The 12,085-nt window shown below is 35.2% G+C and overlaps 3 protein-coding genes across 3 annotated transcripts; all 3 read right to left on the reverse strand.

The window, feature by feature from the left end:
* Window positions 1–1,092: 1,092 nt before the first annotated feature.
* LOC121225253 (probable 2-oxoglutarate-dependent dioxygenase AOP1) lies at window positions 1,093–2,685 on the reverse strand. The gene is made up of 2 exons (XM_041109483.1): window positions 1,792–2,685; window positions 1,093–1,583 (listed from the first exon to the last, which is right to left on the reverse strand). Exons 1-2 carry the CDS (start codon window positions 1,975–1,977, stop codon window positions 1,311–1,313), a joined length of 459 nt encoding a protein of 152 aa, XP_040965417.1. The 5' UTR covers window positions 1,978–2,685; the 3' UTR covers window positions 1,093–1,310.
* LOC121225009 (probable 2-oxoglutarate-dependent dioxygenase AOP1) lies at window positions 2,240–2,620 on the reverse strand. The gene has a single exon (XM_041108668.1). The coding sequence runs from the start codon at window positions 2,618–2,620 to the stop codon at window positions 2,240–2,242; it is 381 nt and encodes a 126-aa protein (XP_040964602.1).
* Window positions 2,686–9,551: 6,866 nt separating the features above from the next.
* Window positions 9,552–11,293, reverse strand: LOC107941629 (probable 2-oxoglutarate-dependent dioxygenase AOP1). The gene is made up of 3 exons (XM_016875198.2): window positions 10,822–11,293; window positions 10,366–10,687; window positions 9,552–10,038 (listed from the first exon to the last, which is right to left on the reverse strand). Exons 1-3 carry the CDS (start codon window positions 11,196–11,198, stop codon window positions 9,766–9,768), a joined length of 972 nt encoding a protein of 323 aa, XP_016730687.1. The 5' UTR covers window positions 11,199–11,293; the 3' UTR covers window positions 9,552–9,765.
* Between the last annotated feature and the right edge of the window lie 792 nt (window positions 11,294–12,085).

Genomic DNA, 12,085 nt, shown 5'->3' on the forward strand with positions numbered 1-12,085 from the left:
ATAAAGGAGTTATTACGATTTTTATCAAATTACCTACATCCTTGAGCACCAACACCGAAAGATAATTTCTTTATCACAAAAAAATATTTACACACTAATGAAAACTTTAATTAAAAGGTTTCCCAAAATATACTTAAATAGACCAATGAGGGAAGACAAAATTGTTGGGATGATTTTCTAAGTGAAAGCTTAAAGCCTTTTATATAGTGGTGGATAGGCAGCATTGTTAATGCCCTTCTTCATGTAGGAAAAATGAGCCAATACCAACAAATACGACTCCTTTTACTGATGAAAAGTGCTTCTTGTGGAAGGTTATAAATGTACCAAGTTTGTTGTTCTAGATGGATCATTGATGCTACGAGGAATAATTGAAAGTTTTATTTCCTCACTTATTCAGATTGGCGATAAATAAAGTGGCAGGAGTTCTGGAGTATGCTGTTGACTCCACATTCGATCATAATAACTGGGACGTATTCTTCTCTATGCAACTAAGGGAGCGGGAAAAGAGATGCTTGGGGAATTGAAAAGTATGGTTGGCAACCATAACTTATTCCAAAGCATTCTATTATTGCTTGGATGACTATTCTTGCGAGACTTGCTACAGAAGGGGAACTTATTCTAAAAGGTCTTGATGTGGATGGGCAACGTAAGCTTTGTGATAGTGGTTTGGAGACGAGGGCTCATTCTTTCTTCGATTGCCAATTTTCTCAACAGATTTGGGAAGCTGCTGTTAGACATTGTAAAATTGATAAAAGGGCTTTGGCTTGGTGGCACCAACATGAGCTTCAGTGGGCATATACTAGACTTAAAAAGGGTCCAAAAACTTGTTTGGAATGTTGTAATTTACTTTGTATAGGAAGAGAGGAATAGAAGAGAACTCAGAAATTAACAAAGGAGTTACTGAACATTGTCTAAGAGACCGTTTTTGCTAGACTTAGGGGGAAGATAATTGATAGGATTGATACTGTTAACTTGCAACAGTGTATCGGTCAGGGATTGATTGATTAATGGCTTGGTGGGTATAGTTTGATATGTACAAGAGATTGGTGTGTATAATTTTCAAATAATAATCCATCATAATTAGTGTCGGAATACAAAAGAAAAAGGAAGTTCCATTACTTATTCATGACATAAAGTACATAAAAAATCACTCGACACAATAGATTTAGTAGCCTTTGGCATGATGCAATTATACAATTATAAAAAACTAAAACATAGCAATGGATTTTGAGCATAGGACTCAAATTGATTATTTCTAAAATTAAATTTAAGCCAAAACCGGTATTTTACTTGTCAATATGGGCATGGTTTCAATCAGAAATTGGTGGTGGGAGAGAAGCAAAGGCTTGGAGCTGCTCGCCAGAGTCAATGTGTTTTGCTGGATTGGAAAAGGCAAAAAGGAAGAAGTCCATGAAATCAAAATCCTTGTAAAGTTGAGGATGTTGCTCATCTATAAGTTCTTTGGGTGCTTTAATTATGGTATCCTCAACTGGAATGGCGAAAGTTGCTATAAAAAATCGATCTTTGTCTCCGCTCATCATCACTCTGTGATTTACCGCTTTTAATCTCTCATTACTCCATGCCTTCAATTTTTGAAATTAAAATTGATAATCATTTTATGATAATTATTCACATTCAACATCACTAATCTAATATCTCTTAATATTTTATTATGAGTAAGATAAATTCAAAATTTTGACCCTTAAATTTCATGTTCTATATATTTATATAGATGATGCATGCATTTTAAGTTTTGCGTAATTTAAAATTGAACATTAATCACATATATACCTTGAGAGGATCTCCAACAACAAAGCAAAAGGAAGAAGGAGATAAAGACAACTTGATCCATTGGCCGTTGACCTCAATTTCTGGCCCTGAATCTTGATCATCACAAATGATTGTGCTGATAGGTTTGTCAGTATGAGCAAAGAGTCTTCTTTCATAATCTCCTGGTGGAGGAGCCATGTATTTCATAAATCACACCAGTGATTTGTAGTTTATCATCACAGACTCTCATTTCTTCCCTAATCCATAACTATCAATTATCATTAACCAGATTAACTTGTTCAACACCTCTATTTGTGTCGCCATGGTATGTATAGTATTATTGAGACAAAAGATCAAAAGAAAATGTGAAAACAGGAATTTGCTCTACTCGAAACAAAAATGAATTCGAAATGATTAGAACAACTAGCATAAAAGAACCAAAACATGAAAAAGATATAAGAATTTATTATTACCAAAAGCGTGGGTGACCATCAGGCCACATAAGTTGAGCAAAACTTTTAACAGAGTCATAGTTGGAGGCATCTCCAAGTCTGAAGCCTTCATACAACAAAGAAACTTGATTGCATGGTCCAACCCAGCCATGGTAAGGCAAGGGACTAACGTTCTTTTGTTTCCTCTCCACTGGGACCTCAATCAGTTCTTTCATCAACTCGAAAGTCTCTTCTCGGACTTTTGCTGAAATCTTTTCGTACACCACCTCAAAACAGCCAAAAGTCTCGCAAGCCTCTCGAACCCTTTTGCACAAGCGGCGCCACCCATTAGTTCCTCGCTTCAAATCCGATGGACGGAACTCAATGACTGGGAACTCAACGGGTGGCCACTCTAACATCATTAAAAAAATTAAGTTTTTAGTCAACATTTTCATTAAAGAAAAACAATTTAACTTTTTTTGAAAGATAAATGACTAAATTTATCTTAAGTAAAATTGATAAAAATATAATCTTTAAAGGTTAAATTTATTATTATATAAAAAAAATTGTTGCAAATTAAGAAGGATGAACATCATCACAAGTTGGCATATTGCTTTATTAGACGTAACAGTAGGTTCATAAGTCGCTAGAAAAAGTCAATGTTGGGGAAGGAAAAGGTCGCTTGAAAGGGTGGGGCTATATACCAATTTTTAGGCTTCCACCACCTTCCTTTCTTGTATGTGAGTATGGTGGTGGAACCCATTCACATAAAACAATGCAAGTCCATGTCCATGGAGTCGGCCATGGAGCTGTCTTGATAGCTAGCTAGTCCCCTCTTTAATAAGGATAGCAATGGAGTTGTGGGGGAATGGATATTATCTTATTTACTTTATATCCTTTTAGATATACAAGTTTTCGATATCACGTCTTACTCTTTAATAAAATATTTTTATTTTGTAATTATTATTAAAAAAACTAATATATAAAATATTTAAAAATAGAAGACTTTTAAATTATAATTAAGTAATTGTATAATATTGGAAAAAGTATATTTGTATAATCTTTAAAAGATGAATATATCACATATTTATATTTTTTATTAATTTTTAGGTACTAATAAAAGAATATTATATCATTAGTATTTAAAAATTATATATTTTAAAATCCTCCAAATATAATTTATTCTGGAACAATTTATTGACCATATATGTAAGATTCTCTTCCATTTGAATGATTAAAATATCAGTGTAATTTATGGCTAATTGTTAGCTCTCAAATTTGAACGTCAATGCATGCATATAATAACATTAATAATTTGAAAAAAATGATAAAATTAATCACGTGAAGAAATAATAATTATTAGCATGATGTATAAGCATTGGGAAAATAAATTAGGCAAATAGGTTTTGATAAATAGAAAAATACATACTTATATCCTTTTACATATAGAAATATGTATATATTTATGATAAGAATGAATAAATGTCAAGGTAAAATCTATGGACTTATAAATAATATTGTCTTCCTTTTTCTTCCAACTCAAAGTATCAATGGATACTATTTAGCCCTCAGATTTGAACGAAAATGCTTGCATATAACACTATCATTCGTGTTCTGCTTTGGCGACTGTATGTTATGCGAACCCTGTATTCGCCTCTGGTTTTGTAGATGGTTTGGAAAACCAACATGGCATAAACAAGTAGACAAAGTTAGGTAGAAGACAATGTGCTGACATCATTAGTATGGAATTAGTGTTGACACCATTTTTTAGATGAAAACGAGGTCAACTCAGATTTGAAAATGAAAACAAAAAACGGGAGTAAACACCAATCCTTTTTAATGAGGTGTGATTGGATCACCTCGAAAAGTGGTTGTTTTTAATAAACGGTTTGATTTTATTAAAACAATGAGTTTGGTCCACGAAATTCACAAAAACGGGTTCGGGAATCGGTTACGTACTAGGAAGGATTAGCTCCCTCATAATGCCCAAAATTGGTACCTAGTTGATTAGTTAACGTCTTAATGTCGAAAATTAAAAACCTTGAAGAATTTTAAAAATACGATCCTTGTATTAAAATGCTAAAACTTTTTTTTTGGGAAAAGAAGCATATTTCACGTTTAATCGAGAAAGAGAATCATATCCAGTAAGTTAGGACACAATGTCTCGAATTCCCGATACGTAAAAAAAAACGCTTATTTAAAAGATATTTTAGCTATCTCGGATTTTAAAAAAAGAAGATCACGACCAGTATGTTAGGACGCGATTTTATTTAATACCGAGATCATTTAAAACTTGGGTTTGAAAAGATTCGTGCATTTAGATTTACCGTGAAAATCGAAACCCAGTAAGTTAGGGTGCGATCTTCTCGAATCTAAACATGAAATGCCATTTTTTAAAACAAATTTTGTTATATCGAGTAAAATAAAACACGAAGTCGTAATGAAAAGAATGCGAAAATAAATTATATCGTTGATATACATAGCAAACCTAATAAATACGATAGTATAAAGATAATACAAGCAACAATGGCATTAATAAGATAAAAAAACAAATCCATAATGTACAAGACAAATATGCAAACAAATAATATTAAAACATTCTAAAAGAATAAAAAAAACTAATAATAATAAAATAATAATAACAATAAAACGTAAATAAATAAAATGAGTTAAGAAATGAATAAAATGATAAAAATGTAAAAAAGGAAATCTAAATATGTATATATATGAGTTTTAAAATTTATATGCTTATATATACATTGTAAAAAATGTGTACGCATATATATATATAATAAAAAAATTGAAATTAACAAAACATAAACAATAATAATAGCAAAAATAGTATTAATGATAATAATAATAGTAATAGTAATAATAATAAGGTATTAATTAATTAAACAATAAAATTGCTAAAAAAGGGGACTAAATCGAAATAAAAACAAAAAATACAGGGCGAATTCAAAATAAAAGAACGAAAAGGACTAAAGTGCAACACGAGCCGAAAGAGGGGGGGCCAAAATCTTAAAATTCCCAAGCATTCAAAACGCTGCGCTGCTATAGACTATAATGAAACAGAAATAAAATTTTGTGGCCAAATTAGATTAAAAGAAAATAATGAAAAAGGGCCAAATTGCAATGCGCTGCAAAGTCGGAGGGACTGCGCGCGCAAATATCCCATTTAAAGAAAACACGCGGATCCTCCCCCTAGGTCGGGTCACCGCGCGAGTTAGGACCAAAACGGCGTCGTTTTGGCTCCTGACCCTAAATGGTAAAACGGCGCCGTTTGGTTTGGGTATTTAAACCCATTTTTTTTCAGAAAAACATTTCATACTCCTCTTTAAAAATTTTTTTCGAAAATCCCCTCTTTTTTTCTCAAGAAATCCGGCCTTTGGGTCATCTCAGTGTCACCTTTGCGCCACCACGGGCGGTGGCCGGCCTCGCGCAAAAGGGCACTAGTCCCCTTTTTGAGACCCAATCAAAGGCAAGGTTCGCTTAGTCGGAAGGCCAAGAGGAAGGGCCCCCTAGCTCGACCTTTCAGGGCCGATTTCCTCGATGGACAGACTCCGACGGCGGCGCAACCAAAAGGCGAAACGGTAAGTCCTCTTCCCTCCCCTTTTTTTATTCCCGTGTAGGAAAATTAAGAAGATAAAATAGAATGCAAAAAGAATAAAAATAAAATAAATAAAAAAAAGTCTAAAGTAAAATGATGAAGACCATCACCTTGAAACTTAGTTTTTATCTTATTTCTTTCTGCTAATCTCTGTTTTTTTGTTACAAAATCGCTAGAAGAAGAAACAAAGTTACATTTTTGTTGGCTTTTATAGCCGATTTTCTACTGCTTGTGTCCTTTGCTTCTTTGTTTTCTTCTTTGTAGGTGATGGCGCAAGTGGGGTGGCCGACGTGACCGTGGGCAGGCGCGGATGGGACGTCCGGTGGCTTGGGTCAGGTGGGTTTGGAATTGGGCCATTCGGGTTTGGGCTGGTGGGTAAGGTTTAGTTTGGGTTGGGGGCTAATTGAATTATTTTTGGGTTCTTGGGCCCGGGTTAAAAATTGGGATTGTACAGCTGCCCCTCTTTGCTCGTTGTCATGTAACGATAACAGAGCAAAGACTAAGAAAGACCAATTTTTGCCCGATCTCGCCTAGTCTTGACCTCTCTTGACGCTTCTATTCAAGTAGCTTTATTTCAGTCCACTGTGTCTTGTCACGTCGATCCACTCCACTACACTTTAGAAAGATACGACTTGTAGCTTCAAACCACTTTGCTGCAACTTCAGGGAGATGAGATTCATGGTTTTAGTCTACTCCACTGTAACATCAAGGAGATAAGACTTGTTGCTTCAACTTGTTTTACTGCATCTTTAAGAAAATAAAGTCTGATGCGATCTGCTCTACTGCAACTTCGGAGAGATAAGATCTGTGGTTTATAACTTTAATCTGATCTACTGCAACTTCAGAGAGATTAGATTTGCTATCTTCAATCTGTTCACCAAGGAAGTAAGATTCGCCGTTGTGGCTTCAATCTTTTTGACTGCAATGTTGGGGAAGTGGGATTCGCCATCGTGGCTTCAATCTGTTCCACTGTACCGCTAGGGAAATGAGATTGCAATGTCAGGGAAGGGAGATTCGTCGTTGTAGCTTCAATCTATTCCACTGCATCGCCTGGGAAAGTAAGATTCGCCGTTGTAGCCTCAATCTTTTAATTGCAATGTCGAGGAAGCGAGATTCGCTGTTGTAGCTTCAATCTGTTCCACTGCACTACCAGGGAAAGTAAGATTCGCCGTTGTGGCCTCAATCTTATAATTGCAATGTCGGGGAAGTGAGATTCGCCGTTGTAGCTTCAATTTGTTCCACTGCACTACCAGGGAAAGTAAGATTCACCGTTGTGGCCTCAATCTTATAATTGCAATGTCGGCGAAGTGAGATTCGCCGTTGTAGCTTCAATCTGTTCCACTGCACTACCAGGGAAAGTAAGATTCACCGTTGTGGCCTCAATCTTATAATTGGAATGTCGGGGAAGCGAGATTCACCATTGTAGCTTCAATCTGTTCCATTGCATCGCCAGGGAAGTAAGATTCGCCGTTGTGGCTTCAATCTTTTTAATTGCAAACTATGGTGTCTTCGATCTGCTTCACCGTCAGTACAGGAAGACAAGATCTGCTATCTTCAGTCTGCTCCGCCGTCAGTACAGGGAGGCAAGACTGGTGTCTTCAATCTGCTTCACCGTCAGTACAGGAAGGCAAGATCTGCTATCTTTATTGATCTGTTCTCTGGGGAACATGACCTGTATATTCTATTTTATGAACCTATTTGTGCCTAGTGATTAGGATGACCAGTATCAATCAAATGCTCCTAACTAGACGTGTGTGAATGATATTTGTATGAATGCAGAAATGTCATGAGAATGATCCCTCAATGTTTGAGTTGTTGTTGCTCATTGTTCAATAAGGCTTTATTGCCAACTCGTCGGAATGTTATCTTGTCTGGTTGGTAATGCCCATCTCTTACTTGGTCGGATTGCCCCCACTGTAATCTTCAAAGTTCAATCAATTGTGATTCTCAAATTTGAACCCACCGTAATTTTGGGATTCAAAACCCTCTTCCTCCTACTGTAATTTAAGAGTATAAGATCTGGCTCCTTCCAAATCCTCTCCTATTACAATTCAAGGGTACATGATCTGAATTTCCTTGGTCACCTACACCATTTCCAGGGTGTTACCAAAAGTTTATGCACAATTGCAAATTTTCTCTTCCGAAAAACCTCTTCTTATCACTTGGTGATCATTGCTTGTTTGTTCATTGAAGCTTTGTCACCAATATGACATCATGTCATTTTGTTCAATCCATGCTTGGACAACAAAATTTGAAAGGATAGTCCTGACTTAGACTTTCCCTTTTAGACATTTCAAACTTTAAAAATAGTGTGCTCTAAACAATAGTCCTGTTTCAGTTTCCTACATTATTTAGAAATTTCTAGAGTAATATGCAAAATTCCTCTTGCTTGAACATTCAGTCCATTAATCGTTACTTCAGATGTTTGAAAAAAATTATCACAATGGGCAAACAAAATGTTATTTAGAACAAATCTAGAAATGAAGTTGTTCTTTTGTCGGCCAAAAATTAAAAGTTTTATTAAAACCCCAAAACGGAGAGTAAACCAAAAGTTATACAAACGCAACACCCTTACGCCTCAACAACACTGCTGCGCAGCGAAAGATGAAACACCCAAATGTGCAATAAAGATGCACAAAAACACCCAAGACAAGCATCCTTACAAGCACCAAAAAACAACAGGCAAAAAGTCCATAAAACACCAAAAGGCAACTGCAAAGTAAAACCATTTCAAGCACGAATGCAAAAGAATGTTGAATGAAAAGCTGCCTGAAACCACCCAATTGAGCAAATTTCAAATAGCAAATAGTATAACAGGATGTCCCTATATGCAAAGTCCATAACTCTCAAAAACCATCAAACAATAAGCTTCATTGCCCATTTATATCTCCAGCCTTTCGCAGAATCCACTACCACAATGAGTTAAAACATTGACCTCCTCTCCTTTCCGACTTTAGCTAATGAATCTGTCATGCCATTCTTTTCAGGAATCACATTTTGAAAAACACTGAACCAATCCCTGTCACCATCCTAACAATGTCTGAAAAGATGCCCCCAAGCTTCCATGGTTTATCCGATTTGTTTTTACACCAACAAATTGATGTTTGAATCTGATTCTACAATCAGTCCGTTAGCATAAATCTTTTCGATTGGATGAAAAGAGTAAGGGCAAGATTTATTGCTGCAATTTCCTCAACAAATTAAATGGAAGCGAAGATCTGAGAAGACCATAGAACATAGCGAGCATCGCTCCTTTATCATCTCTTAATACTCCACCAGAACCTGTCATTCCTGGGCACTCTATAGTCGCGCCATCTGCATTGAATTTAAGGAAATCAGGAGAAGGAGGTTCCCACTCCATCGTCAAACGGTTATCAATCCTCCTCGTCAAAACTACACTATCCTTAGGACTGCCCCACCAAGAAGATTCAGTAAGCATAAGTTCTCCTTGATGGATTTGATCCAAAACATCGACCGCACTTTAGTAAGAAAGAAAACCTCATCACAAGACCATGTTTTGTTATCAAACACTGATTCATTCTCAGTTGTTGTTAAGCAATTCGTTCAAAGTTATAATGAGCCAACGGAAGGATTGATCGGGTAATTTTCAGTTTTTCATTTATTAATTATAGAGTTATTCAGTCATGGAGATAATACTAAATGTACCATGAAATTAATTGTTTGTAAGCCAAGTCAAGTTGGATCCAAACAAGTCTTCCAGCATTAATCCATCATAATTATTTTTACAACACAAAAAACAAAGGAAGTTCCATTACTTATTCATGACATACATAAAAAATCACTCGACATGATAAATTTAATAGTCTTTGGCATAATACAATTATAATTAACTAAAAAATAGTAATGGATTTTGAATATAGGACACAAATTTATTATTTCTAAAATTAATTTTAAGCCAAAATCGGGCTTTTACTTGTCAATATGGGCATGATTTCAATGAGAAATCGGTGGTGAGAGAGAAGCATAGGCTTGGAGCTGCTCGCCGGAGTCAATGTGCTTTGCTGGGTCAGAGAAGGCAAACAGGAAGAAGTCCATGAAATCAAAATCCTTGTAAAGCTGAGGATGCTTCTCATCTATAAGCTCTTCGGGTGCCTTGATTATGGTGCCCTCAACTGGAATGGCAAAGGCTGCTAGAGAAAATCGATCTTTATTTCCACTCATCATTACTCTGTGATTAACTGCTTTTAATCTTCCATTACTCCATGCCTGTAATTTTTAAAATCAACATTTAATAAATATTTTATGATAATTATTCACATTCAATATCATTGATCTAATATTTCTCAACATATTTTATTACTAGAAAGATAAACTCAAAATTTTGAACCAAATTCTCGTGTCAACATTAATAAATATTTTATGGTAATTGTGCAAAATTTTGACCATTAAATTTTATATTTTATTTTTGAAATTTCTCCCAGCTTTGGTTATTTTTTGTATTTGTGGACTGGTTGTAGTCTGGCTTGGTTGTTGACTTGCCTAAATTTCTAATAAAATTTTATTTGTTTGCTGAGAAAAAAAACATATACATACCTTGAGAGGATCTCCAACAACAAAACAAAAGGAAGAAGGAGATAAAGACAACTTGATCCATTGACCATCATTGACCTCAATTTCAAGCCCTGAAACATGATCATCACAAATGATTGTGCTAACAGGTTTATCAGTATGAGCAAAGAGTCCTCTCTCGTACTCCCCAGGTGGAGGGGCCATGTATTTCATAAACCGCACTAGCGTTTTGTAGTTTATCATCACTGACTCCCATTTTTCTCCTAATCCATAGCTATCAATTAACATTAACCATATTAACTTGTTCAACTCCTCTATTTGAGTCGCCATGGTATGTACAGTGTTGCTGTGACAAAAAATCAAACAAAAATGTCAATAACTCGAATTCACTTAACACGAATAAATATGATTAGAACTCAAAATGACTAGAACAAGTAACTTAAAATAACCTAAAAATTAAAAGGTAAAAAATATTGTTACCAGAAGCGTGGGTGACCATCAGGCCACATAAGTTGAGCAAAACTTTTAACAGAGTCATAGTTGGAGGCATCTCCAAGTCCGAAGCCTTCATACAACAAAGAAACCTGATTGCATGGTCCAACCCATCCATGGTAAGGCATGGGACTAGCGTTCTTCTGTTTCCTCTCCAATGGGACCTCAACCAGTTCTTTCATCAACCCAAATGTCTCTTCTCGAACTTTTGTTGATATCTTTTCGTACACCACCTCGAAACAGCCAAAAGTCTCGCAAGCCTCTCGAACCCTCTTGCACAAACAGCGCCATCCATCGGTCCCTCGCTCCAAATCTGATGAACGGAACTGAATGACTGGAAACTCAATCTCAGCATTGACACCCATGTTCTAAACTTCTTTTTTAAATGCTCTAAGGAAATGTTTTCTTAAATTAAATGAGCTTGTAAATTAACTTGGTTTCTCTTTACGTTGGGATTTAGGTCTTTTTATAGCATTTTCTCAAAGGTAGCGAGGCGAGGAGAAACAACCTAGGAAACATCTCTATTGATTTCCCCGTGCTTTAATTTGATCATCCATTGGTGTGCACTGGTCAAAGGAAAACTTTTACGCTATTTAATATAAAATTAAGGATTGAATTCAAATTTCATCAAACTGAAAAAACTCAGTTTTATATAATGTATCAAATCAAACAAGTTAATTATTTTGGGTAGACGAAATGTAAACGTGGACTGTTTAGCTCTTTGATTTGTTAGTGAAACGAAGTATTTTTTTTCCTTTTAAAAAAGAAAACATGACGATTCAAGTCTACTAATTCAACACATATATAGTAATATACTAATTTCATGTAATAAATATTAGACTTCTTTTCACGTGAATACATCATTGACCAGAATACCCATTTGGGCTACTAATAAATGGTATATTTTGGCCGCAAAAAAGGAAAAGAAAAATAACATTATCCAAGCAAAACGAGAGGGATGCCTTAGTTAAAACACAATTAATAGGGTGTGTAATACATTTATTAAAAGAAATTTGATTTGACGCAATTGTAACACGCATTTACTTATGTTGCAATTCCAACATATTTTCTTATATTCCATCAATTTACGTTTACTTATTACATATAAAGAATAGTTAAAATTATTCTTTTCTAGTAAACCATATTGACCTATAAATAAGATTCTCTTCCTTTTCCTCTCATTTGAATGATTCAAATATAACTGTCAGCTATGGCTACTTAATTAGTAGTTAGCCCTCAAATTTGAATGCAT

Source organism: Gossypium hirsutum, chromosome D13, assembly GCF_007990345.1.
Source record: "Gossypium hirsutum isolate 1008001.06 chromosome D13, Gossypium_hirsutum_v2.1, whole genome shotgun sequence".
Taxonomy (NCBI): Eukaryota; Viridiplantae; Streptophyta; class Magnoliopsida; order Malvales; family Malvaceae; genus Gossypium; species Gossypium hirsutum.

Bases quoted from the DNA above. Each gene is read 5' to 3' on its own strand.
- LOC121225253 (XM_041109483.1), bottom strand. From the start codon at position 1,977: ATGAAATACATGGCTCCTCCACCAGGAGATTATGAAAGAAGACTCTTT. The intron at 1,584-1,791 runs GTATATATGTGA...CAAAAATTGAAG, and splicing joins TTGTTGGAGATCCTCTCAAG to GCATGGAGTAATGAGAGATT.
- LOC121225009 (XM_041108668.1), bottom strand. From the start codon at position 2,620: ATGTTAGAGTGGCCACCCGTTGAGTTCCCAGTCATTGAGTTCCGTCCA.
- LOC107941629 (XM_016875198.2), bottom strand. From the start codon at position 11,198: ATGGGTGTCAATGCTGAGATTGAGTTTCCAGTCATTCAGTTCCGTTCA. The intron at 10,688-10,821 runs GTAACAATATTT...TTTTTGTCACAG, and splicing joins GATGGTCACCCACGCTTCTG to CAACACTGTACATACCATGG. The intron at 10,039-10,365 runs GTATGTATATGT...TAAAAATTACAG, and splicing joins TTGTTGGAGATCCTCTCAAG to GCATGGAGTAATGGAAGATT.